General features: G+C 37.3%; 1 protein-coding gene and 1 long non-coding RNA gene across 4 annotated transcripts in view; one reads left to right on the top strand and one right to left on the bottom strand.

Annotated features, from left to right (window-relative positions):
- The window catches only part of shrprbck1r (sharpin and rbck1 related), a 40,221-nt gene that overhangs the window by 8,538 nt on the left and 17,844 nt on the right, over positions 1–13,839 (bottom strand). For 2 of the 3 annotated variants that reach the window (XM_022663331.2, XM_022663333.2), the window contains exons 8-11: positions 11,469–11,642; positions 3,762–3,922; positions 1,661–1,772; positions 307–486 (exon numbers count right to left, since the gene is read on the bottom strand). In XM_022663331.2, the coding sequence (XP_022519052.2) occupies positions 307–486; positions 1,661–1,772; positions 3,762–3,922; positions 11,469–11,642 (627 nt within the window). The remainder of the gene's footprint in view (positions 1–306; positions 487–1,660; positions 1,773–3,761; positions 3,923–11,468; positions 11,643–13,839) is intronic. The other variant, XM_022663332.2, reaches the window with a different exon arrangement.
- On the top strand, positions 4,408–4,647 carry LOC125803794 (uncharacterized). The gene is made up of 2 exons (XR_007440159.1): positions 4,408–4,489; positions 4,593–4,647. It is a non-coding gene; the product is annotated as an uncharacterized LOC125803794 (long non-coding RNA).

Below are 13,839 nucleotides of genomic sequence, written 5' to 3'. Positions count from 1 at the left end.
TGCTGGCAGCTGATGGCAAGCTACATGAACAGGATTCAAACCTGCAACCTCCCATTCATAGTGGCAGCTCATTAGAATGCTGGACCACTTAGTGCCTGGCTGTATTACTATTAAAGGCTTATACATTGCCCGACGTGACAGACTTGTCATGGACCTGAAAGCTGCTCAGCTTCCACATTCAAGGAATGAATTGATTTTTTATTGTTTTATTGTTTTAAACCTTCCAATTTTCTGGAATATTTTTGTTTTCCTATTGTTTTTCATATTGAATAGGAAACGAAATAAAGAATAAAATGTGTGTGTTACCTTGCAGAGCAGGCAGTTGTGTTTGGTGCAGACGGGGCAGTGGAAGGTGTTGACCGTGTCCTCATACACACACCAGCCGGGGCAGTCCGTGGTGGCGCAGTGATAACTACCCTCACAGCGAGACTCGGCTACAGACAGCCCCCTCTGCAGCCAGCGCTCGTACTCTTCACCTGAAACCAGCTGTCAACACACACACACCTCTGATTTATACATTAAATAATATAAAAAATAAGAGAGCGCTTAAAAATGATGAGTTTCTTTGATTTCACCAAATTGAAAACCTCTGGAATATAATCAAGAGGAAGATGGATGATCACAAACCATCAAACCACCAAACTGAACTGCTTGAATTTTTGCACCAGAGGTAAAGCAGCATAAAGTTATCCAAAAGCAGTGTGTAAGACTGGTGGAGGAGAACATGATGCCAAGATGCATAAAATAAACTGTGATTAAAAACCATCAGGGTTATTCCACCAAATATTTATTTTTTTTCTGAACTTTTAAAACTTTATGAATATGAACTTGTTTTCTTTGCATTATTTGAGGTCTGAAAGTTCTGCATCTTTTTATTTTTATTATTTCAGCCATTTCTCATTTTCTGTAAATAAATGCTCTAAATGAGAATATTTTTATTTGGAATTTGGGAGAAATGTTGTCTGTAGTTTATAGAATAAAACAACAATGTTCATTTTACTCAAACATAAACCTATAAATAGCAAAATCTGGCTTCTAGCTATCTTGGCAACAGAAAACACAGGTGCACCACTGACTGAATAAATGCAACCGAGGCAGACATCAAAAGTCAGACGTTCATTGCTATCTTGTCAACGCACATAATGAACTGTTCCCGTAAATGAGCTGCTGGAGCTCCTTTACAGAGTCAACCAGCAGCTCAGTTTCCTCTGCTGAGAAGCGTTTGTTGGACACGTCCAGTAGTTGCGCCGTTAAAATAGCAATCCACCAAGGTCAGAGGTCACCTGGCTCTTAAAGTGAATGATGAGCAAGTGATACAATGATTGGTTTATTTCACATTACGCCCAAAATTAACCACAGCAATTATTAATTAAGAGAATTAGTACATGTCTTGTGTGTTTCAAGATGCGCAAGGTGTACTTTTCCCGTCGTTACGATAGCAAAGACACACTGACACGCCCTAAATCAAGCTGCACGGTGCATGGCTGTTCACCTATAGAGCACTAAAATAGGACCCAGAAGGTACACTACCCAAATGTAACCTTTGAAAGCCTTTTATAGGGCAGTGGGAAAAGCACTTCTACGCCCCCTTGTGGAAAGACCCATAACTGCATGCTATTTAGTGTGTTGAGAGCTGTATAAAGTGATGTAAAGTCCTCACAGCCCGGATCTCTCGCTCCTGCAGGACGCAGTCACATGCGTACGCCTCGTCTCGGTACGGACAGGCCACCTGAGGGTCCTCGGAGAGCAGGATCACTGAACGCAGGCATTCTCTACGGACACACACGTATAAAGATACACATATTTACACAGTTTAATCACTCTGAATAATAAATCATCATTCTATTCATCTATTCATCTATATATGTCTTACTGTACGTTCACACCGAACGCGATAAAATCGCTCTGTGTCGCCTGTGCAACAGGCGATGAGTCGCTTGTGGGCGTGTCTCACTCAGAACGAGCTGTCGCTGGTGGGCGTTTTCCTAATACGGCACGTACCGAAACAAGGGTTCAGCCTATCTACACAATTCCTAAACCATAAACAGTCGTACAGACGTTTCACAAACAATAAATCTTTATATATTTTATAACTATTATTAAGTACAATTATTTAACATAATTATTTCATATTACAATAAATGGGTTTACTTAAATATAATACATTATTTTCCTTAATGTAGTAAATCATTCTCTTACAATATATTATATAATATAAATATATTTGTCCATAATTTAAAATAGTGTTGTTAGTAGTATTGTTGTATAGTATTGTTAACTTAATGTAATAAATTATTCCTTGGATGTAATTAATATGTTTACTTAAATATATTAAATAATCCTCTTGATTTAATAAACAGTCTTTCTCTTAATTTAATAAATAATTCCCTCAGTTTTAATAAATCTTTCTGTAAAATGTAATAAATAATTCTCTCAGATTTAACTAAATCGTTCCAAATTCCATACCTCAGTTTGAATAAATCGTTACGTTAAATGTATTAAATACTTTCTTCAGTTGTAATAAATCGTTATGTTAACTTTAATAAATAATTCCCTTTGTTTCAATAAAAGGTTCTGTTAATTTAAAAAAATATTCTTTAGTTGTCATAAATCTGTTAATTTAATAAATAATTTCCTCAGTTTAATATATAGTTTTCTATTTAAAAAGGTAATTCTGTAAGGATAGTACTATAGTGGGGTAGCTGCTGGTGTAGTGGAGTATTTTACCTCAGATCAGCTCAGTTCAGTTCAGTTCTGTTCTCTCCGTTTTGCTGGCGGAATAAATCTTCAGTAGGAACCGAAAATCAGAGCAGCGATTTCAGGCCGAACATATGAGAATCTGTTTCTGATTGGTAGTCGCCGCCGCGCGTCGCTGCTCATTTGCATAAAGTTAAGTTCTGGTCAACTCTCTCGCGTCGCTCAAACCGCCCGCTTCGCATCGCGTCGCGCCGCGTCGCTGCCTGTCGCCCAGTGTCGCTGGCTCTCATTGAAAATGAATGACTTCCGGCTGCTTTGTCGCTCGCGTCGCGTTCGGTGTGGACGCACGGTTAAAGACACTATATAAACCATATGTATTTGGACACCACTGTTAATCAATGCATTCAGCCATTGCTGACACAGATGTGCAAATGTAAGTGCAAATAAACATGAACCTGCAGGCAGCATGTCTTATATCAAGGGTTAACTAGAGGGGTATAAAGCCCCCAGTTATACAGGAGATTCAGTTTAGTTCTCCAACACCGAGACTAGAGCAGCATTAGCATTAGCCGCTAACCACACTACATACTAGCTCTTTCACCATTCAGAGGTGAGTATATCGGCCTGTAATCTGCTACTAACCTCGGCTAGCACTGCTGGAGCAGCATTAGCATTACCCACTGACCGTTTTTTACCATGTTAAAAAAAGGTACGTGGGACAAACCGCTAGCTAATATTGCCCTGGCTTCCTTAGTGTAGCGCTATTGGGCGGCATTGTGAAAATCTGCAAATCACCCAAATAAACAGTTTTCAGGAGAGAAAGAGTGTAGATTAACATTCGGAGCTCGTTTGACTTTAAAAGAAAATGTTTATTTTTTTATTTTTTTTACAGTTTTGTTTACTTAGCTTAGCTTAGCTTTACAACCTGCTACATAAGATTGTTCTCAGCTGAATTTGGGATGAGATGCATCATTTATTAGGAACCTCTACAACTGCACATTGAGTAGTATTGTGTACTGCAAGTGTAACAGGTGATATATTACCTGTCTGTCTCTCTCTCTCACCTGCAGAAGCAGTGAAGACACTCCCGCAGCAGGACGCCCTCTCCTGGCTGGAGCTGCAGGTAGCAGATCCTGCACTCCACGCTCTCTGGGTTCGGCACCAGCTCCTGCCCATCCATCTGTACCAGCCGAGCGTAGTTCTCTCTGCGCTCTGCTTCTTGTGCCTAATAAACACAAACCAATCAATCAATCAATTAACCAATCAGTCAATTAATCAATCGATCTGATAGCCCTTTTCATTAAAAGAAAATCTGGTTCTGATTCTTTGGTTCTAGCTGGGAAACTTTTTGAGTTCCAGAAGATATATTTGTTGGTAAAATTGTGCCAAACGGTTGAGAATTACATTACATTACATTACATTACATTTAGCAGACGCTTTTGTCCAAAGCGACTTACAATAGTCAAGTACAAAAGTAATAGAAGTTTAAAGGTAAAACATCTTTAGATAGGGCCTTAAGGAGGTCAGAGGGAAATAGTGGGATAGAGGAGTAGAGAAGAGGAAGAAGGAGATGAGGTTAGAAGTAGTTAGTGTGTTAGAGGTGTTAGGAGAGAAAGAGCTCTTTGAAGAGCTCTGTCTTCAGGAGTTTATTAAAGATAGTGAGAGATTCTCCTGATCTGGTAGTAGAAGGTAGTTAGTTAGAGGTGTTAGGAGAGTAAGTGCTCTTTGAAGAGCTCTGTCTTCAGGAGTTTATTAAAGATAGTGAGAGATTCTCCTGATCTGGTAGTAGAAGGTAGTTAGTTAGAGGTGTTAGGAGAGTAAGAGCTCTTTGAAGAGCTCTGTCTTCAGGAGTTTATTAAAGATAGTGAGAGATTCTCCTGATCTGGTAGTGGAAGGTAGTTAGTTACCCTTATAGTCTTAAGTGTTACTCTTGTTGGAGTAAAATATTATTTAATCAACTAGTGTTAACAAGTAAAAAAACAAACAAAAAACACAAAAAAAACACTAGCATTAGGAGTAAATATTATGATAGAAATGAAAAATTTAATTAGTAAGAGAGAACAAATAATTATAAAACAAATCTGGACAACCAACAAAAAAACTATATATATATATATGTTAAAACTATGCAAAATTACAAAAAATAGAATAGAAAAAAAATCAAAGTACCAGTAATTAAAACAAAAAATTAAATAAAAATTACACATAAATCAATTTGCACAAAGACACTGGATCAATGGTAAAGATTTAACCAAAAATCAGTACAATACAGAGATCTACATCAAGTACAGAGACAAAAGACTATTATTTCATCAGTTTTCATCTTATTTATGTCCCCTCTTTTCTTTGATAAGAATTTGATAAGACTTTAATGTATTTGGTGGCTGTATTCACTGTGTCTAATACTGACAATAATGATACAGACTTCTTGCTAACTTCAAGAAAGGCCCATTTCTTTGGGTGCCAGTTGGGTTAGCTAGTTATGTTGATGATGATAAAGAAACGATAAAGTTTTATTACATTTTAGTAAATAGTCCCTCTTCCCACGTAGTGCAACACTAATGAGGGAGTAGGGATCCACAGCTAAGGGACATTTAACCAAATATTAGTTGTGCTGTATGTGCAGTTTACAGGAGGAAATGTGCATAGGTAATGACTGACCCAGGTCACATGACCTTCATTTTCCTACGCCGTATTTACAGCCACTGAGTTATTGTGTTTCAACACTGAAAAGATGGAACACAGATAGATGATGATCTGAGATAAAGCCGGTTTGGGATCAGCAGATCAGCAGGACCTCAATAACCAAGGCTAAGAACCACTGGTATAGGGACTATAGGGACCCAAATGTGATTATTCTATAGCAAAAAACGTGTTATTAATGAGTTTAGATACTAAAATCTCTCACACCAGGAGCTATAAACAATTTAACTTATATAATTAGATTAAAAAATAAAACAATGGGGCTCTTTTACGGTTTCTTCTAAAAGCTTGGGTATTAAAAAGGGTTTATTCTACTTTTATTAGAGTAACTGTCTCTACAGTCCAGATTTTGGAGCATTGCTGTTTAGATTTGATTGCATTCAGCAACAAGAGAATAAATCAGATCAAGATGTTGGATCATTAGCAACTCCACAATTCATCCCAAAAGTATTAAACGGAGCTCCATCATTCCAGAGATCAACAGCAGTCTAAAAAAGTATGTGAACCCTTTGAAATTTCATGGTTTTCTGCAAAAAATGGTCATAAAATTTGATCTGATCTTCATCCGAGTCATGGGTTATAACAAATATCATGTACCCAAAATAGTAATGCAAAAAAATATATAATATTTAATGTGCTCACTGAGAACAACTATAAAAACGTTATAGTACTAGTGGATAAAGTATCTAAACTCTTGTTTTAATAACCTCAAAACAGCTTATTAGAGTCAAGGGTAAACAAGCATAAGTGTGTATTAAAGATACATTGATTGATAAAAACATATGCAATCTTTTTTGTGTTTTGTGTTCCGCACAAGAAGAATATGTGTATATGAGCAATGCTGCACCAAAAAGAGCTATCAGAGGATCTACGATCAAATAATTATGATTTATGATTTTGACAGGACAATGTGCGAGCATCGGTATGTCAGATTTAACTCTGTAGAAGTTGGGTAATGCAACAGGACAATGACCCAAAACCACGGAGCAAGTTTACAACAGAATGGCTTTTAAAAAATCAAATCTGCCTATTAGAATGACCAATTAGAGCCCAGATCTCAACCCTATAGAGATATAAGTATAGATTGATTGTACACTTGAGGTGTTCATAAAATATGACAGAGCTAAAGTAATTTTGCAGGAAGAATGAGGTGCAGGTCTGGTTCAGAGCTAGAGGAAATGCTTGGTTGAGGTTATTGCTGTGAAAGGGAATTAATAAGCTGTTGACTCCAAGGGTTTACTTACTTCTTCCACTACGGTTTTGAGGGCCCTATCTTACACCCTGTGCAAGACGCCGCAATGCTTATTGCTATCTTACCCTGTGAACAGTCTATTGTCACATCCTGTGCCCGAGCCATTAAAATAGCATCGAGTTTAGGAATAAATTAACACTGATGGGTGTGGTGGTCTTTGGGAAATACAGGAGCTCCAATGACTGATTAAAACCCTGACAACAGTCAGCCACCCAATCCTATACTAGCCATGCAGGAGCCCTGTGTGTGCTGCAGAGTGCAAACGCAGCTTTTACCTCAACAATAAACTGAATAAAGAATAAAATAACATTACTGTTCCCTGGAATGAGCTGCTGGTGTATCTTCACAGTGTGAACGTGCAGGTCAGTATCACAGTGTGCTGAGAAACACAAAAGAGCTGCGCTGTTAAGATACGAACGCGCCAAAGTCAGAGCTCACCTGGCCTTTTAAAGGGAATGACGACTGGCACACTGATTGGTTTATTTTACAATACGCTCAAAATTAACCACAGCCATGATTAATTAAGAGAATTAGTTCATGCCTTTTGCATGTATTGATACGCAAAAGGCGTATTTCTGTGGCCTTACGATACCAAAGACACACAGACATGCTCTAAATCCAGCTGTGTGATGCGAAATTGACTGGTGCACAATAGATCACTAAAATAGGGCCCTGAGTGTTAAATGAATAAGTGGGTTTGTTTTATTTTTTAGGCACATTATATTTGTCAATAACCTTGATTTAGATGAAGATCAGACTACATTTATGACAAAGTTATGCAGAAAAACTAATATATATAATGTGTGTAAACCTGCACATGAGCTGTTAGTGTTGGGGGGTGAAATGTTCAGTAAATGTGTAACAGAAACACACAGAGTCAGCGCTGGTTCACACTCTTCATTCAACACATCTTCATTCAATTATCTTACATTCAGAAACACAACCATGAGTAAACCCGTACACACAACTGAACAATCAATACAGAATCAATCAAACACTTTATTAAGAGACAAGAAATTCAAGTAATTAACTGGATCTGGATTGGGATTAAAGTAGCCAACACTTGATACATTAAAATATGCATGAATCGGCCCTCAATCAGAACATCCCTACAGTACACAGTACCAATTCCACACCAACTGCTGGGTTATTTACTTCTAAAATCAACTAGATGATAATTATATTAATTAAGGTCTTTACTCTCTCATTTCTTCGTGCATAAGTTTACCCTGAGCTCCAAAAATCCCCAAAAACCCAGATATAAATTATTTTTCCCCAAGCTGTCCCTTGAGGTAACACTTCATAACCAATATAAATACTGCTGTCCCATGATTTTTGGCATGTCAGTGTCAATAATAAAAAATAATAATGGCAACCAGTTCCCACTGGTAAAAATACAACATTTACTTTCGTATTATTGCTGGGCCCTAAAGAATAAATAAAACCCTTATAAATCACCCTGAGCTTTTCCTCACCAGCAGAATCTGCTCAGTTCACTATGAGATCTGAACTTTGATCAGAGCTGCTGAGGTGAAGCAAATTTGTAAATCTACACCACAGCAATATAAAACACACTAGATTTAAAAAACGGAATTATTATAAAAACACAGCCTTAAAAATAAAGATGCTACTAAGGGTTCTTTGAGAGATGCTGTTTTAATTAAAAAAGGACCATTTTTTGTAATATAAAAATAGCAGTGGAGTCCTTCTAACCTTTCAGAGAAGGGGTGACAAAAGGTGCATGTAAATCATTACATAATAATTAATTTGGAAATGCATATTATAGTTTTTGTATGTAAAAGCATGTATTTCATTTATTTATTTTTTAGTTTCAGTTTTTCAGTTGCTATAATAACCAGCGGTAATAACCAATCAAAACTGCTTTTTAAAAGGGCTTCTTCCCCCTTGTGTCTGTGTGACTCTTCTGGGTGTAGTAATAAGTCTATTAGCAAAATCGTAGGACAATCTAACCAATCAGATTCATGGTTTTCACTCCGGGGGGCGGGGCAATGGCTGTTTAACCCCTTCTCAGCGTACGCATTTATTAAAATGCCGTAAAACGGCAAGCATGCTGACTTAATTCAATAGTTAGCTAACTATTTGTGCACAGCAAAAACAGCAACAGTGTAATTTGAACTCTTTCAGTGTTAAATGGTGTTCAGTGTTGGAGTTATTTGACAGAGTTGAATATTTCAGTGTTAATCCCACTAAACCCAACTCCACAGAGATTTAATTAAACTCCGACCAGTTAAACACGTAAAATTGCAAATGTAAAATTGCAATTATATTTATATTAGTGGTGTTAATTAACATACTAGTATATACTTGTATTTATGTTTGAGGGGAGATACAGCTGTAACAGGGGGCTCTGGAATTAAAAATTGCATGATATATTGGGAAAAGGCTTTTAAAAAAAATGGCTTTTTTAATTTTACCTTTTTTCCCCACCTGTAGTTTTTAGGTTTCTATGGTTCGGATCAGTTGATAAATTTGTTTATTTGGAGCGTTTCTCTGTTTCTCTCTCTGTTTGCTTTGTTTTCACACAGGCATAAACCTAAACGCACCAAAATCAATAAAGTAAAAATAGTGAGAAAATTCTGTGTTCCAGCGTATCTGTGCTGCTGCACTTTTAAACAGTGTTTTTCAATGAGAACTGCAGCACAGATGTATAAAGCAGTGAATGCAGCACATACCGTGCTCTTAGTGTGTAAACAGCATGGAGCAGCAGATATAGCTTTTGTTCATAGCAGTATATTATCTGGCTAATAGATCAGATTGAATTGCGCCTTACAAGCAGTTTAGCTCAATTAAAAAGAAGTATATTTGATAGCTGGGTCGGATCAAACCAGATCACATTCTCACCACATGCAAACCATAGAAAAAAATATCCAGAAATTGTGGTCAAACATGGTGGCGTAATAAATTGCGTTTTTCAAAAAAATTGACTGCAATTTAATCACGTGCATTAACGCTTTAAAGTTAACAGCCCTTATAATAATAATAAATGCCCTTTCTGGCAGCAACTTAAGCAAATCCTCTGTGATTCTGGAGAAGATGAAACCGAAACTTCACGTGAAGCTCTGCTCTTTAGCACATGAAAAACTCAAATTATTGTGGAGAAAAGTTCTGTTTTTCCTACAAACATCACTACTCAAGGAACCATTTGTAGCCTCTTTATGCTGAAGAGTGTTTTATGAAGTGTTCTACTGAAGATGAGTCGAATAGATAAAGGTTGGCATGCAGAATGAGAACCACGTTTTCATCACCATGTTCTCCATGCTGCTGAGTTTGGCTGGTATCTTTACAGGACTATCAGTACAGCTACACACTCTCGCCTGTCAGTAGTCATTGGAGTCAGGAGCTGGAGTGTGCAGTGTGTGTGTGTGTGTGTAAGTGTGTGTGTCAGTAGTCCTGGTCGAGGTTGTACTGTAGTGAGTTGCTGGCCCTCAGCTCCTCCCTCCTCTCTTTCTCCTTTAAAAAGAAAACCAGACAGAAGAGAAGAGAGTCAGACCTGAGGAGCCAATCAGAGCCTGAGCTCCTGCCTTCCCATAATGCATCAGACTGACTACTGCCCTTAGGCTCAGACAGCCTACAGGGTTCATAAAGGATGGCAGCAGATCAACAGCTCTGCTTACAAGCTAAAAATGCCACCTGTCCTGTTATAAAACTCCTCTCTTATTAAACTATTCAAACTATGAAGAGCATTTTTAGACTAGCCTGTTTTTCTGGATCCAGTGTGCTTCAATCAGACTCTGTAGGAGTGTCAGCTATCCGCTCCCTGTGCTGCGTGTAGGGTTACATGTTTGGTTCATTTTGTCCTATGTTTAATTTATATGATCTACATACAACATTGGTCTGAACAGAGCAACGCTTCACGTGAAGTTTCGGTTTCATTTTCTCCAGAATCACAGGGTGGCACGCAGTAGTGCAGAGGCTTCTCACGCTCCTAGTGAACACCCTTGAACACATTTTAAGCTGTTTTTACGTCGGTTCTGAACCCAACTTCATGTGCTCCATGCATGTGAGTTATAGCAGAACCAAGTTTTTAAGAATTAAGAATTGTATTTTTATTTTATTTAGCTTTTATATTTATCTATTTTAAAATTGCTCTTTGGGTGTAACCTGGACAGAGAGAATACAATTTTGTTCCACCTCATGTATCACATGTGATGTAAAATGACAATAAAATCTTCTTAAATCCTTGAATCCATCAGCTATCCAGCAGTTTCACACTTTAAATGAGATCTCTGGTGTAAAATGAACAAGGTGTAGTAAAATCCAGAAATTTTAACAGTTTGTCCAAACACGCTTTAGACTGTGTGACACGGGGCATAATTTCTCCCGATAAATCACTTTTTCCACTGTTAGGGCTGTTTTAAATAAGATTCTTGTGCACTTTTTAAGTTATTAATGCCTCGTTTTAAATGTTAGGTTCTGTCTGGATTCTAGTTAGGAGGTGTGGAGCTACTTTGAGCTGGATAATGGTGTAAAAAGTGATTTATTAGGGTAAATTATGCCCCGTGTCATCCAGTCTGAAGGGTGTTTGTTGGACAACTGTTAAAATTTCTGGATCTCAGAACGCTGTGGGAGAACTAATAGTGTGCTATTCATCAAAGGTAAGAACTTTTTATCATGTTTTACTACAACAAAAGTCCATTTTACACTAGAGTTATCCTTTAAAAACTCACAAATTAGATTAAACTCAAACAAATTTAGTCTGTTTAATGTAAAAGTTGATATTTCCACTGATAGATCCTCTGTTTTAGTAAGGCGTGTGTATGTGTGTGTTAATATATGTGTGTTTGAGACGTCTTACCTGCTGATACTGTCTGATAGCCTCTTTCTCCTGCTGGATTCTCCGCAGCTCCAGTGCGTCTGGTCTGTATCCTCCGGGTACAGTGTAATTTTCTGGCCGGTCAGCGCTGCACATCTCACAGCCTGGACGCGTGGGCTTATTAATGTACGTACAGGACGGACAGGCCCAGCCCTGCTACACATACACACATATATTACAATATTTCTGTTTTCCTAGTATTTTTTTGTGCATTTAATAGCCCGGACTTACTGCCATTACACAGTCATATTGCAATGGCAATTAATAATAATAATAATAATAATAATAAAATATTATCTAAAAAAATTTCAAAAACAGATTATAACCCTTACTACTATAATTTGACCCTGATACAGTGATTTAGGCTATCCAAAAATAGTACATGAACTTTTACTGGAAACATGCTCTAATAATGTGCTTCTTTTGTATATTTACCTTTAAATATACACAAAGGGGTAGCACGGTTTAACAGGGTAGCACAACTCGACAGAACATCTGATCTCTCGGCTCGCCGTTAGGACTTTTCCATGATGTTTTTTTTTTTTATTTAAATGAAGCAACAGATGCAGACAATCATAATTTTAGAAGATTTTTAATTTTAAACACTGTGATCTATAGCTCTATGAATTCATATTAGTGCTGGGCGATATAACGATATCGATTTGTTTCGCGATAATTTTTCCCTCGATGACGATGATAAGCCTGTGCAATAGAATTCGATAAACATTCATTTCCATTTCCGTCTAAGTGGCGCGGCAAACAACGAAAACACAACGTGTAATCAATCCAGAAGACGCTGGAGCAAATTAATAAATAGTTAAGAAAATTGTAATAGTTATTCTCATGCATGCAACAAAAAACCCTAAAGAATAGTGGAGTATGGCCCGACACACGCAAACAACCATAGTGTTTGGACTTTGGGAATAAACGGCCGCACTGTTCAGCACGTTTTAAATAAATTTTAAGTAAATTTTAAGCACTAAATGTAATTAATTCAATTTATATTAGGACCTCGGGGCAGGTGCTGCAAAAATGTGTATGTGGGGCTCGGATTAAAGGAAGAGTTTTTTTTGCGGAGCGGTAACAGGACAAAAACACCTTAAGAATGATGTCTAAATGACTTTCCTCTAATCTAATATAATTTAACATGGTTTAAGGATATAAAATAATTTCTAAACAAACGAACTTTTTAATATTGAGCTTATGGCCCAAGTGCAAAAACACAAAATCATTTATCATTTAGATTATCTGCCTGAACGCGAGCCCGAACCCGAGCTTGAACGCCAGCCTGACTCAGGCGCTGCATGAACTCGGGCCGGTCGAGAACACCGCTTTCCTCTCAGATTAGGCGGAAGAAAATGGTCTTTTTTTTAATGTAACAAATCACACTGTGATTTTTGTGATATTTCCCCAATTACAGCTCAGCTGCGCGTTTAAAGCTCAACGCATGAATTAATCGGTGCGCTGTGCGCCGCGCGTGCTCGCGGGGGATTTGACGCGTCTGTCAAGCAAGTTAATGGACCGTTTTGGGGGCAGAGATTAAGAAGTACAGCAGGTACATCTCAGATTTGTAGTTTAATGCTCTACTAAATTACTGGCTTTAAAACTGGCTCATGATATGGTCGGTTCTGGCTGGATTTTTTCCTGCCTACAGGCTGCATAGCTCCTCAGTCATACAACAGTGTCAGCATACAAATCGTGTGCGTTTCCTACAGGACAAACCATTTAAAAGTGCAGATAAACTCATTAAAATATCACACAGTGTCTGTCTGGCTTAAAATACTTTTAATAAGGTACAGCTTTTAAATTAATAAATCAACATTCATTAAAAATCCGTGAGAAGTTCTGTATGCTAAATGACAAGCTAAGCTAATAAGCTAATAACATTTAATAATAACAGAAAAATAGATATGAATTTGGAAAATAACCAACTAAAGTGAGCTCAAAATACAATAATAAATATAATCTAACGAATTTCAAAATATAAATTAGAAATATTGAACTTCAATATTAAATTCAACTTCAACTACAAAAAACGCAAGGACCGATAGAACATAACGAACAGAAAAAAATAAATTTGAAATTGGAAAAAAAGTTCAAAATGCTAAAAGAAATAAAACCTAACGAATTTCAGAATATAAAATCTAAATATTGCACTGCAGCAGTACAAAAGCCTAAGTGCTTAAACAAACAAACCAAAAAACAGCCTATCACAAATCATTTTTTGAGCCCGACCCAGCTGAGGAAAAGGTGGGAAATCTTTTTTTTCCGGCTGGGTCTTGGAAAACTTTGTGGTGAATTAAAGGGGCCGAGTTGCAATTTTTGTTTTACTTTAATCAGTTTTTAATCCGTC

This window comes from Astyanax mexicanus, chromosome 8, assembly GCF_023375975.1.
Source record: "Astyanax mexicanus isolate ESR-SI-001 chromosome 8, AstMex3_surface, whole genome shotgun sequence".
In the NCBI taxonomy this organism is placed as follows: Eukaryota; Metazoa; Chordata; class Actinopteri; order Characiformes; family Acestrorhamphidae; genus Astyanax; species Astyanax mexicanus.
The sequence above is the reverse complement of the archived record's forward strand: the minus strand, read 5'-3'. Positions and strand labels throughout refer to the sequence as shown.